The sequence below is a fragment of the Suillus clintonianus genome (assembly GCF_016758775.1).
Source record: "Suillus clintonianus strain FC179 chromosome Unknown DEU56scaffold_30, whole genome shotgun sequence".
Taxonomy (NCBI): Eukaryota; Fungi; Basidiomycota; class Agaricomycetes; order Boletales; family Suillaceae; genus Suillus; species Suillus clintonianus.
In genome coordinates, this window is record NW_024539254.1 from 415,823 (window position 1) to 428,818 (window position 12,996).

Consider the following 12,996-nt stretch of genomic DNA (forward strand, 5'->3'; position numbering starts at 1 on the left):
TGCATCAGGAAAAACTATTTTGTGATATAGAGCTTTATAGACAGCGGTCCAAAAGGGCCCAACTATAACACCTTTTTGGGCTATTATAGCTCTATAAAGAGCTCTATAGTAACCACACATTTTATTCCTGGCTTTAACAACTTTAATAAATATAACAGTAGCTACTAGTGGCTGTGATGTTGAGTGAACCCAGTAGACCATGGGAATATGACTTCAATAGGTTAAGATCCTAGTGAGTTATAAGGAAAATACTCGAAATTGAGCTTGTGTTGTGGCTTTGTTTGGCACTACTTTTGTAAGCAAAAATGTGGTCAACCAATAAGTCTTTTCCTATTCTTTTATTCCCCCCACTGTCGCCTCATTAGATTATCTTTCATATTTCTCTTACAATTTTCGAGTTTTTGCCTCTCTTCTCTTCTTCCTTCTCTATCCTTCTCTTGGTGTTGATGTTGTTGGTGCTGGTACTGGAGCTGGTGCTTTGAACTCTGGTAAGTAGTGTTGCCACAGCTCTTGCTTGAGGCTGGCTTTAGCCGAGAGTGGAGCTACAATTAGGCTAGCTGTGTACCAAATTAAGCTTACGTAATATATGGCTCAGTCTAGTCATTTGAGCCGTTTCGTAGGTCTTTAAGCTAGCTCCAGCCACATTTAAAATTAGAATAGATATAAAATATAAATATATTTGTATTGATTTATAAATAGTAAATACATTAAGTGATAATAATAGCAAAGGTCCAAGGGCCAAGGCCCAAGGCCTGGGTTCCAAATTAGGCAGCGCTAATGTCTGTCTACAACACACACTGGAATCTAAACTTGCATCCGATATCGACAATTGTCCTTCAATATGGGGCCCCAAAACGATGTAAGTCAATGTTTTGATCTGATGTTTGGAAAACTTACCCGATTTAGTTGTACTGTAGCTTGGATCATGTTCACAGGATGCAGGCAGAGCAAGCAGAGATGATGAATGCGGCTTTGCGAAAGTGATGACCATCGCAAACGGGGGTGAGAAGAAACATCAAGGGAGTCGAGGGAAGGCGAAGGGTGAGTGAAGAAATGGGTGAAAGGGGTGTTGAGGAAGCTTCGTTTGAGCCGGGGGTAGCATGATGTCGAGAGCAGACATACCAAGTAGAGATCCTTCCTTGTCTTGTTATTTCACCTTCATCTCCGGGCTGAATACATATTGCTGTCTCGCTTCATCACTGTGTGAAACAACATTTTGATAAGCCTCAATCAAAACGATAAATGTGTCACTTGCCGAGCGCTGGTCAGCTGAGTACTATCAGATCCATTCTTGTCTCCTTTGGGTTCATCCATGATGTGTGTTGTATTGCCCTGGTAAAATGTTCCTTGAAATTGTTTTGCATTAGTTGATTGGTGAGGGACTTACACTTGTATCAGCTGTTCTACTCTGATAGCAAATTGGGACGCGGAGTAGCTCATACCCGGAGCCTGCATATGGAGATGACAATGGAAATCCAAGAGATGTAGGTGGGAAGTGCAGGTTGTAAGTTAGTGACATGGATGGTGTTGCGAGAAATAGGTGGGCATAGGCTAGTGATAAGAATGATAAATGATTGTGGTCGCAAGCCAGCAAAACAAGGCACGTACATATGAGCTGTGTGTTCTCTCAAGTTGTGGTGCACATTTCAGAAGTGCCTTGGAGGGATGGAGTGTAAGTGCCGCCTGCATCAGCCATGTCAGATCATGTAATGACAAGATGCAACAATGAGAACCCACCATTCCATGCCAATGAACCGGGGAAGTCGTGGTGTTGAGAGCCAACGGGACCCATTATATCTGCGGATGCTAACAGAACGAAAAGGTGATTACCTTGCAGTCCAAGGTTTGTGCGGGGGTGAGCATCATACTGAGGATGAACGGGATGAGGTTCTAATGACAGATGAGCAGAGAGCCATAGAAAAAGAATCAAAGCTCACGGGTATGGGTGGTGTTAGCCTCATACAGACAGTGCGATGGAACATCAAATGCAAGAGCAGCGCGCCATGTAGTAGATGGAGGTGAAGCAACTTGGGGAAGTTCTAGTGGGGGATGGGGCCACCCTTCATAGCGAGCATTGTGTAGGGCTGGATGCGAGATAGTGGGATTAGAGGTAGGCCAATGGTATTGCCAGCTGCAGGGGGGACAAGTTGTAGAAAACATGGGGAAGGTGATGTTGGTGGTTGGTGGGGCAATGGTTTAGCGATCGTAAAGATGGGAGAAAAAAAGGGGCACCTGGTACTGAGAGGATTATAGCGCAGAAGATGCATTGTAGATACTGTCACCTTCACGATGTCAGATCATCAGAGCGAGGTGACACTCAGCAAATGAAAGTGGTGAAAGAGACAGTCAAGCAAGCAAAGAGAGAATAGTTGAAAATTGAAATCATAATACAACACGAGAGACATTGCAAGATGCCAGGCAACCAGAATAAGTAAAACAAAGAGTAAAAGAAAACATCACATGTTGTAGGTAATAGGAACATCATCAATGTCATCACACTCCTCCTCTGCAATAGCTCTGAGGAGGGTGTCATATACATCACCTGTCATTCTGCTGCTGGAAAATGTCAAAAGAGTGTTAGTCTTGTCTCCCTCGCCCAACACCTTATACTCCATAGCCTTTTGTGACACTGCCCAACCTTTCATAAAGTTAAGTCATTCTTTTTTCATGAGAAACTTTACCACCTGCAGGGCCTCCATCAGGACCGGGCTGATGTGATTGCATTTCTTTGTGTCGGTCTCACTGCTGGACGAAAATACTTGCTCACATGGAACGGTATAGGAACCATCCGTTTTGTGGCCTCACAATGGACAATTATCCATCCTTTGGTGCTCACCTGGTCAGATACCATTTCCGTGGTCATCTGCTCACATCTGTCAGTATCTGTCCCATCATACACCTGGCAGATACACTTTCTGTAGCGGATATCACCAGGATCCCTCGGGTTCCATCCATCCATGTCCTATCCATGCCTGTCCATCCCCATTGGTGAGTCATTTATCTTATTCTGTCATCCTGATCATCCTCAGTCCGTATTACATATGTGTTCCCATACATGAGGCCACTTGTCATTATTTACATACTACTCCGCTGCGGACTCGCCTGTACTTCACTAGTGTCCACTCCTTATTTTAACAAACTTATGACCTTTGGTCAGGGACCCTATGTGTACATTTCATGACCTTTGTAAAATATTTCATACTCACCACAAATTTTGAAATATACTGATAAGTCAGAAAACACTTAAAATATCTTACCAGGGCACATTTTTGCAACACAAGACACATTTTCAAAACTCAGTCTGGGTGTCTGAAAACTGTCAGATATAATGTTTTCAAAATGCATGGCATGTCAGAAAATGTTAGGTAGAATGTTTTCAAAACGCACAGCATGTCAGAAAAATGTTAGGTAGAATGTTTTCAAAATGCACGGCACATTTTCAAAACATTAATATTGCAAGCAGCATTAGAATAGTGGTAGGTAATGATGGGGGGATACACAGGTAGGCACAATGGTAGAAGAGTGACGAATAGAATCATTTACGGAGGCTAAACAAGGACACGTCAGTGGATAATGACCAACAAAAAATAAATACTTACCACTTGCGGAGGGTAGATGAACCTTCATCGTCATGAGCATTGCGCACACACTTCATGCTGGGGGTGCTAGCAGTCATTTGACTCAACACCCAAGCCACATCACCCATAGCCTTGGTGAAAGAAACACAATCAGTATCATTGACAATAGCCTCACACCAACATGCAAGGCTGAGAAGGACGATGAAGAACCCATTCTTCCGTCTGCGACGAAGACAGAGCCAATCACCTGCAGGACGCGCGTCCTCTCGGATGAGTGCCTCCTTGTTGCGCCAGTCTGGTTGGCAGGAGGCCCACCACACGAACCACTGCTGAGCATAGCCAGGAATGTCAGTAACCGGCACCAAGGGGGATTTCATGGGGCGATTATTATTTGTCCATACTCCAACCTCACGGGGTCGTTGTTTGGATGGAAGGAAGGCTGAATGAACCTATATAGATGGATTATTTATCATTAGTATATCAAACTAAGCCAGTAGAACATACAACATACCGAACTGTCAGAAAAACCAAGACTCTCTTCCAACTTGATCCACATCCCCACAATATTCTTCTACGGATCTTCAAACTCAAGACCTCCGAAAAAATCGAACCAAGTCTTGATCCACTGGACCGGAATCAGGACATGAGTGGACAGTGAAACCTCTGTCTTGTTTGACGACGCAATATCAACATCCATTGCTGGCAGAGTTGGTGAGGGAGAAGGTGCCGCCATTGTTGCAGGCGTTGGTGAGGGAGTTGGCGATGTAGCAGGTGCCGTCGTTGCAGTAGTTGTAGTAGAGGGTGTTACCGCAGTACTAGGCAGTGGTACAGTAGTGAGTGTTGGAGTGATACCACACTTGGTCGCAGTGGACATTGTTGACATGGTGGTGGTGATAGCACCGGGTGTACAAGCCACGGCAGGCTGGGCTACAGGTTCCATTGCAGTAGGCTGTGCTACAGGCTCCATTGCGGTAGGTTGAATTGCAAGATCGGTTGGCATGCCACTTACTGCAGGCTGCAGGGCCACAGACTGAGTAGCTGCAGCAACCCTTGGCATGAGGCTACATGACGGGGCTGTGGGCTGCGTGGCTACAGCAACCACTGGTGTGAGGCCATGTGAGGTCAACAGTGATACAATAGGTTGGAGTGCTCGAGCTTCACATATCTCAGGCGCTGGAGAGATGATCAGAATTTGTTGCAACATCGAGGGCTCATGACTCATGAAAGATGTCTTGAACGAAGTTGTTGAAGTCACCAATCCAACCTTCCAAATCAGGTAGTGCTTCGTCGAACTCTAACTCATCACCCGCTGTCTTACCGCGATGCACACTGAAGGTAAATATTGCTTATCAGCACTAAACTATGAGTGATCAACATATATAATACTTACAACCAACTTGTGATCTGGCCGCCTAGCCGTGGCTGAGGACCCCCGACGAGGATTGCAACCACGCAACCAGTCTTCACATATATCTGGTTAGCAGCCGCATCAAGTGTCTTGGGCAAGGAGTCCATTGCGCTGTGAGTTCATGAATATATATTTTTTGTGTGGATAGTGGTTGATCTTACCTTTGGATACCATAGAGGTATTCACTGTCTTGCTCTCTGTCAGCAGCTTCATCCTCATTAACTGGTGACTGTTTTCACATCTGCTCAACCTCTGCTTTGACCTCCGGTGTTGCCTCTCGAAGAAGCTTGTTGAAACGATTCTTCTGCCACTCAAGGAACTTCATTGGACTATCCTTCTCGATGGTCGGAACAAAAGCCTGCACGTAAGCGCCATATTCCTTCTCCATCTTCATCTTGAATTCGCCTTTGTGATATAGGCGAGAGTATGTTTGCCACGGCAGGAGTTGGCCCTTGCATTTGCCAGCGAGGTCGAGAAGTTTTTGTGACCCTGTACCGCTTGTCGTGCCACGTGAATGATTAAAATACCAGTGGTAGATCTGCTGCATGGGAGTCAAAAAGACTGAAAGTGTGTGTACATCCTTGCTTACCTTCTCCTTCTTCTTTCGGTCATTTGAATTGACATCCTCGGCACTACTATGGGCGTCTACCAGCTCGGCTTCAGTACCAGCAGTAAGCGGATAGGTGGCAAACCACTCTCTTTAAATGTCCTTCCAGAAAATCCAGCATGCCTTTGTGTCTGTAGCAGCAAGGAACAAGGAGAGTCTTGACTCTAACTAACCACATGACTTGTTCCTTTGTTACCCAAGCTGCTTGACCCATGATGGACAGCAGAATTTTAAAATTGGGGGGATGTTTTAAAATCTGGCTTTTTTTAAACTGTCCGCAGTTATGTAGTAAGCCTGTTTGTATTTAATATGCAAGGGTCTGACATGATGTGATATGTGATAGTGTGACTTTGGGCAGGACTTTACCTACAAAAAACACTGTTTGCGGATGCTGCTGTCTGTCCCTGTTGAGCTTCTCACCATAATCTGATGACAAGTGAGTTTTTAAAATGTTGCATTTCCACTTCCCACTCATTGCTTCCAATTGTGACCCCACTCCAGGATTTCGTGTCTCCGGAGAGATTCTTCTCGAAGAACTTCCAGGACATCAATCACACTCCTCCACCATGTCCACAGCCTCATCGCCGCCACCCATTATAAGCAACCCACTGTCAGTACCACCATATCAGCACAGGAGGGCTCCAGGAGTGAACTGGAGCTCTCATCCAGCACACCAGCCTGCTATGGCAGTGCCTCGCATCACTGTTCATCCACTGCCTGTTGAATCACCTGCACTGCTTCGAGAGGGCGCACTTGATTTCCTCGACTCAGTTCGTGTTGGTCGCAAGATAGGTGTCTTCAGCTCCTGGTACGTGTTTTCTCCGTGCTTTGGGCTTTAGATAACATATTTTTCAGGCAGGAGACTTCAAAACAAGTGCATCGTTACCCTAGGGCGGAATACAAGGGTTTTCGTAGTAAGGGGAATGCAGTTTACGACTTTGTGACTTACTGCACACAAATTCAACGGGATGCATAAGGGTACAATCGTATTTAGAGCTATTAGCTATTTCGTGTATCCACCAGAAATATGCATATGTAATGTGCATTTGACATAATAGCCACTGCATGTGTGAATTGTTTGTCTACTAATCACCTCTTCCTTGCAATGTCAAAATGTACAGCTAGCAGCTCTACTGCAGGCTCTCGCAAAAAAACTCGTGTTTTTGTAGTCGACGAGAGTGGACGTCATGCACGACCATGAGTCAATGTCCTTCGCAGTTATACCATCACACACACCATAACCGGGTGTCCTGGCCAGCGACGGGTTGCAGAAGCCATTTCACATCATCCACCGCAGCCACCACCACCTCTGATCATGGATGATCCAGTGACCGACCAGTATGAGGGATATTCTCACCCACGGCATCAGAAGGGGAAGCCTTCAGGACCAGTAAGTTTTTGATGTTCCTCTCGTGATTTTTCTGACTTGAATTAGTCACAACTAGAAGCATGGCTTCAACTTCACTCTACTGTTCTCGATGAACTACTTTGTCGTGATGGATTTTGGGAGAACCTATCAGGGATATGCACATGCGGGTCACCCGGCCAATATCGTTGTTGTGACTGCTTCAATGGTACCTTGACATGCAAGGAATGTATCATTTCAGCTCATCTAATGCTTCCCCTTCACCACATTGAGGTAAGCACCTTTGCACTGTTGATAGACAACTGACATTGATCCTTCATGCACTTAGGCTTGGCAAGACACTCATTTCCAACAGACCTCTCTATGCTCGCTGGGGTCATCCATTCAGCTTGGCCATTGTGGCCATCGTTGTCCAACGCCCATCCCAGCTTCATATCATTTTACAGTCCTGGATGTTAGTGGGGGTACATGTGGTCTCACTGTGTTTTTGTGGCTGCTACAATGCACAATCGCGCTACATCCAATTGCTCCGTGCGGGTTGGTATCCAATGACCATTGACCTACCTCACGCAGCGGCCACATTTACGGTGCTGGAATGTTTTCACGAGTTGACCCTGCAAGGGAAGCTCAACATCTTTGATTTTTACAATGCCCTTCTCCGCATCTCAGACGGCTCTGGAGTTACAGACTTCACGGTATGTATCATTCATCAATATCAAGTCATTGGCTGATTGTAGTTCTACTAGAATCGCTATAACGACCTTTCACGCATTATGCGTCAATGGCATCACATCATGTCCCTCAAGCAAGCCGGTCATGGACACAATCCAGCAAGAATAAAAGCTACCAGTGCAGGATCGTTGGTCATAGAATGTGCTGCTTGCCCTCATCCAGGACGCAACTTGCCTGATGGTTGGGAAACTACTACTTGAAATGCTAGTGAGTTTGTATTGTTATCTGTCATGGTGATTGTAACTGACTCGTACTTTACTAGGTACCTTTACGCGTTATATTTGTCAATGGACACAAACTTTCGGCTTCCTCTGAAGAGCCACTTAAGAGATATTGAACTTGCCCCAGGGTAGTCGTTTTTTGTGGAGGAGTCTGCATTTCAAGCTGTAATAGCTGAGTCTGGGGAGTGCAACGAGGGGAGCACATGTCAAGTCGAGCATGATGCCATTGTTCATGCCAATGTCCATAATAAAGATGGGTATATCACATCTGGGCTGGGTGCAGTGATGTGTGCAAGGCACATATTAGTTCGGTGCAATGGCATTGCAGACTTGCAGAAAGGGGAAAAGTAAGCCTTGTCTGCATGGTCGCTCTCAAATTGTTTTACTAATTGCTCCACACTGTAGGTATATCAACATGGATTACATACTCTTTTCGACGCTCATTGGCGTTCAATGCCTCATGTTATTCCTCTCATATGACATTGCATGCCACTATCACAAGCGGCTCCTTGTTCGCATGGAGGATCTGCCGTCCTCACTCCATTTCAACCATGGTGACACTGAGATGTGTTATGCTGTGCCAAAATACGACCTTCGTAATCATGGCAAGGATTGTCAAGATACCTTTTCACTAAACTACATACATGGTTCTGGGCAGACATGCGGAGAAGGCATCGAGACTGCATGGGCTCATCTTAATGGCATTGGCACAAGTACTCATGAGATGTTGCCTGGTGGACGACACAAGACAATCAATGATCATTGGACTGCGTGGAATTGGAGGAAAACAGTAAACTTTGGTATGTCTCATCGACGTTGTTGCTTGTTTTAATGCTTACCCCTCACATGTCTACTAGGTTCAAGCCTCTTAGCACAGTTCAAGGAAGCGTTCGCCATGCATCACACACACCAGAAATTTCTGGAGTCTTACACTACGACCTTCCCACCCACAACTATTTGCACGTGGTCCAAGGCAGTTGAGGACTGGGAAGCTGATATGTCAAAGCCGAATCCCTACAGGGACTGTCAGTCACGTAAGCTCTCCTCTTTGTCGTTCAATCATACTGGATCCTTTTGATTGAGTGAAGGTACTACACTTGCGGATATCCGCCTTCAGCTAGCAAAAGAAGACATGGCTGCTGCCACGCAGGACCATGTCTCGATGCATGAAGTCACTCCAAGCAATTTCCCTATCAATGGCCTCGAACTTGAAGACCAACAGTGAGTATTTATTTTCTATGTATGTGCGACCCATCAATTTATTTTAATATCATTGTAGATACACATTGACTGCATCCATCACTGCGCTCAAGGGCAAAGGGACAAGTTCGCAGCTCGCAGACATCCAACAGAAGCGCACTGCTCTGCTTCGACGCATCCAGAATTGGCGTGACATGCAACAGGTGTATATGCCATGTGTCATGCCATCTCAGGACCGTCAATCTGAGGACAACAACACTGACACCAGATCAATTAATGCCAAAGACCTCTGCCTGCATCTTCCGTCCTCACTTCCTTCACCCACTGTCACTCTGCTGTCCCTTACGCAACTCGTATCACTGGAGTTTCGCCTTCGTGTTGCACAGGCTGACGACAGTCTAGAAGATGTTCGTTGTAATCGCTGCATCACTCAGTCCCTTTACCAGTTCAAAAAGGGCAACATCTCTGGAACAGGCAACAAGGCCAACACACGCTCTCATACAACCATGACCTGCTTCGTCGAGAAGTCACTTGCAGCCACGGATCATTATGAGCATGCTCGGAAGGCTTTGTTGGCACTTGCGCTGGGTGGCAACTGGCAAACACAACTTTGCCCTTTGAATAGAGCCGACATCAGAGGTCCTGGAAAGGATGACGAAGAGTTTGAAGGCAGGCAGAGTGAAGGCCGCCGTGAGCCTTCGTGGATCTGGATGGTCCCCCGTGTCACTGCCAACAATGATTCACTTCCAGATGGAGCCATCACCTCCACTGCTGATGGTCTCAATGATAATGTTCGCATTGAGTGGACCAAGGCTCGTGTGCGAGTCCAGCGCTGGCACAAAGAGGAACTTGTAGTTGTTGAGGAGATGCGCCAAGTGTTGGCGTTTTTTGAGTGGAAGGCTGTGTGGTGGTTATTGCAGGCCAGTCTTTGCACCAATATCACCCCAGCTCTTTGCCATGGACTGTCTGCTAATGCGCACAAGCAGGCCTCCATTCTCACTCAGCTGGCTACAAAATTCGCCCGTCTATGGTTGCCTGTCCTGAAGGGTCACGGTGTCGAGCCAGTGTGGCAGTCGAAATATATCTCATTATCCAGTGGCAGTGCTACGGCCCTATGTGACAAAGTATACGACCACGTCAATGCTCTTTCTGACAATGATGTCATTGAGGATGTGGACCCTGATATGCTTGAAGGTTCATTCATTTTTGTTGTGTCATTCTTCTGGTAAGCTGACATAGTGTTAGGTTGATATTATTCATTTGCCGGTGTATAATTCCACTATGTCTGGTAGTCATGGTCAAATTTTGAAAATGTGTCAGTTGTTTTGAAATGTGTCTGGGTCTTTTTGAAATGCGGCCAGGTTGAGTCTGACAGTTTTCTGACACCCCAGACCGAGTTTTGAAAACAGGTCATATGTTTTGAAAATGTGCCACACATTTTGAAAACATTATATCTAACAGTTTTCAGACACCCAGACTGAGTTTTGAAAATGTGTCTTGTGTTTCAAAAATGTGCCCTGGTAAGATATTTTAAGTGTTTTCTGACTTATCAGTATATTTCAAAATTTATGACAAGTGTGAAATTTTTCAGAAAGGTCATGAAATGTACACTTAGGGTCCCTGACCAAAGGTCATGTATTGTGAAAAAAAGGAGTGAACACCACTCTGGATGTCCTCTTGAGCAGACTGATGATGTTGTAGGTTGGTGGGGGGTGAGTTTTTATGCTATCACAAGCATACAAGTTGACTAACGAAGATTTGTACAGCACCACCAGTCGCAGTACCCGACTCTTTCACGCATGGCCAGGGACTACTTGCCCATACAAGGCTCTTCTACACCCTCGGAATGTGCCTTTTAGAGTGGCGGATTGACAGGAACAAAGCGGCAGAACTGTCTCAAATCAGACATTTTTGAGAGCTTGCAGTTGTTAAAGAGTGCGTACCGCAATGGTCACATCTCCACTGCCAGTGATGCCAAGCAGCACTTGGATGCACTGATTGCTGCCCTCCATGATGATGCAGATGAAGATAGTGAGTAGTTTTATTTTCTCTTTGTTGTATACCACTCTACATCTCGGCCAAAATGAAATTTTCTTTGAGCTTAGATTTGGATGGTCTGGTTCAGGGTTCGGACCCTTGATGAACTGGAACTGGACCGTTATCGGACTGAACCGATGGTCCGGTCCATGGTTCTGTTTGTGGAGAGAACTGGACCTATGGTTTGGTTCTCGGTTCCCAAAATTTGCCAGCAAACTGGACCAAACTGGACCTGTCCATCACTATGTACAAGTACTGACTATTTTGCTGATGGATACTCAATGCATCCCTCGCATCTGCTTCAAATTCACACCCCCACATGCAAGTTGGACCATTCATTGTCTCCAATTTCCCCTCCATCTTGCATATGCAACAACTTCCAATGGTTGCCAAGGTCTTACCCTTGATGAGACCGTTCTCGACCTTTGCTGCAACATGGGTGACCCTATATCGCTGAGAGTCAGTGATATACTGAACAGTGAGTGCAACTTCCCTGGAGTGAACTCACCCAAGTGGTTCACCTGTGAACAAACAGTCTTCAGGGAAAATGTGATGTTCGAGATCCATGATGGGGATCTGAGCTTTCGAGTGTGGGCCAATGATGTATATCTAAGCAATGCCAAGTTAAATGTGACCTGCTGGTACCATAAGAGATTAATATGTGCTTACCAAAAACTGGATACACTTATGTGTGACAAGGAGCTGGAAGGTAAATACTTCCAGCTGCAGCTGTTGGACCACAAGCTGTTGAGTCCTATCTAGTGATATGCAGGGGTATGGGTAACCCGCGGGTTTTTGGAGGGTTTTTTGGAGGGTATGGGTAGGGGTACAAAATATTTAACCCGCAAAAAAACCATACCCGTGGCGGGTAACCCGCGGGTATTTGTAGTACATAGTGTAGAGCTTGATCAGGCAATTTAAACGGTGGTCTGATCATGCAAAACGGTTGAGATTTGAGCAAGATATGATCATTATAAGAAAAGGATGCAAAATGAAAGGACAGCTCATACATTAAACATACCTCAAGTGTTTGACAAGATAATCAAGATAACACTAGCTTCAGATTAGACACCTAAGTCATTTAACAACATTCACATTTTCCTTAACTATGCAATCCTATCTTGTAATGCTCATATCTTGCTCAAATCTTAACCGTTTTGCATGATCAGACCACTGTTTTAATCGCCTGATCAAGCTCTACAATATGTACTACAAATACCCGCGGGTTACCCGCCACGGGTACGGGTAGGGGTGTACCCTGGCAAAAACTTTGTACCCGTGAAAAAACCCGTACCCCTGGCCAGGGGTATGGGTTTTTGTGGGTAGTGATGTTCCGGCCTGGCTTGGCCCAAAAGCCACGGCTTTGGCCTGGCTTCAGACGGCTCTGGCCTGCAAAAAATCAAAGCCGGGCCAAAGCCGCAAATGACGGCTGGCTTTGGCCTGGCTCTGGCCTGAGCCGCGGCTCGAGTAGGGAATGCTTTGATTCTGAGTTCCTTCGAATATATTGTCCTCCGTCAAGTAGTGAGGGATGCCTGTCCAACGTTTCATTGCTGGTATGAATGAAGATTAAAATTACTAACCCATCGGTACAGAGGGATGCCAGCACAACAATTCGCAGATAAGGGCTTCGATGTATGGAAGAGAATCTCGGTCCTTGTAGGTTGGCAGCCTGTCAGCGCCGACGACACAATCGATCTCCTCTTGAGCCTTGCGCTGTTTGTCGCCAAAGAGGAACATGGTCAAGACAAAGATTTGCAATGTAGCAGTGTTCTATTGATCGGAGGTATGTCAAGTTAAAAGGTAGGTTGCATGTTTGTACTTACGTTCTCAGTTGCAGCTAGTGGAAG

The 12,996-nt window shown here is 45.7% G+C and overlaps 5 protein-coding genes across 5 annotated transcripts; 2 read left to right on the forward strand and 3 right to left on the reverse strand.

The window, feature by feature from the left end:
• Positions 1–176: 176 nt before the first annotated feature.
• DEU56DRAFT_755649 (uncharacterized protein) lies at positions 177–984 on the forward strand (the record flags this gene model as incomplete). Its single annotated transcript, XM_041349934.1, has 5 exons — positions 177–232; positions 264–295; positions 399–488; positions 700–859; positions 936–984. The coding sequence occupies 5 exons, from the start codon at positions 177–179 to the stop codon at positions 982–984; spliced, it is 387 nt and encodes a 128-aa protein (XP_041209170.1).
• Positions 985–1,627: 643 nt separating this feature from the next.
• On the reverse strand, positions 1,628–2,160 carry DEU56DRAFT_912191 (uncharacterized protein; the record flags this gene model as incomplete). Its single annotated transcript, XM_041357380.1, has 3 exons — positions 1,628–1,683; positions 1,738–1,890; positions 1,938–2,160. 3 exons carry the CDS (start codon positions 2,158–2,160, stop codon positions 1,628–1,630), a joined length of 432 nt encoding a protein of 143 aa, XP_041209171.1.
• Positions 2,161–3,535: 1,375 nt separating this feature from the next.
• DEU56DRAFT_755650 (uncharacterized protein) lies at positions 3,536–5,807 on the reverse strand (the record flags this gene model as incomplete). Its single annotated transcript, XM_041349935.1, has 11 exons — positions 3,536–3,548; positions 3,600–4,027; positions 4,090–4,093; positions 4,154–4,527; positions 4,588–4,751; positions 4,843–4,907; positions 4,969–5,097; positions 5,148–5,183; positions 5,226–5,524; positions 5,576–5,684; positions 5,770–5,807. The coding sequence occupies 11 exons, from the start codon at positions 5,805–5,807 to the stop codon at positions 3,536–3,538; spliced, it is 1,659 nt and encodes a 552-aa protein (XP_041209172.1).
• A 352-nt stretch (positions 5,808–6,159) lies between these two features.
• On the forward strand, positions 6,160–10,341 carry DEU56DRAFT_912194 (uncharacterized protein; the record flags this gene model as incomplete). The annotated part of the gene is made up of 10 exons (XM_041357381.1): positions 6,160–6,401; positions 6,812–6,983; positions 7,029–7,232; positions 7,298–7,654; positions 7,706–7,822; positions 8,045–8,259; positions 8,318–8,712; positions 8,770–8,937; positions 9,001–9,133; positions 9,192–10,341. The coding sequence occupies 10 exons, from the start codon at positions 6,160–6,162 to the stop codon at positions 10,339–10,341; spliced, it is 3,153 nt and encodes a 1,050-aa protein (XP_041209173.1).
• Positions 10,342–12,640: 2,299 nt separating this feature from the next.
• On the reverse strand, positions 12,641–12,910 carry DEU56DRAFT_692547 (cytochrome P450; the record flags this gene model as incomplete). Its single annotated transcript, XM_041347162.1, has 2 exons — positions 12,641–12,681; positions 12,730–12,910. Coding segments are annotated over 2 exons (222 nt in total), but the record flags the coding sequence as incomplete, so codon positions are not given.
• Between the last annotated feature and the right edge of the window lie 86 nt (positions 12,911–12,996).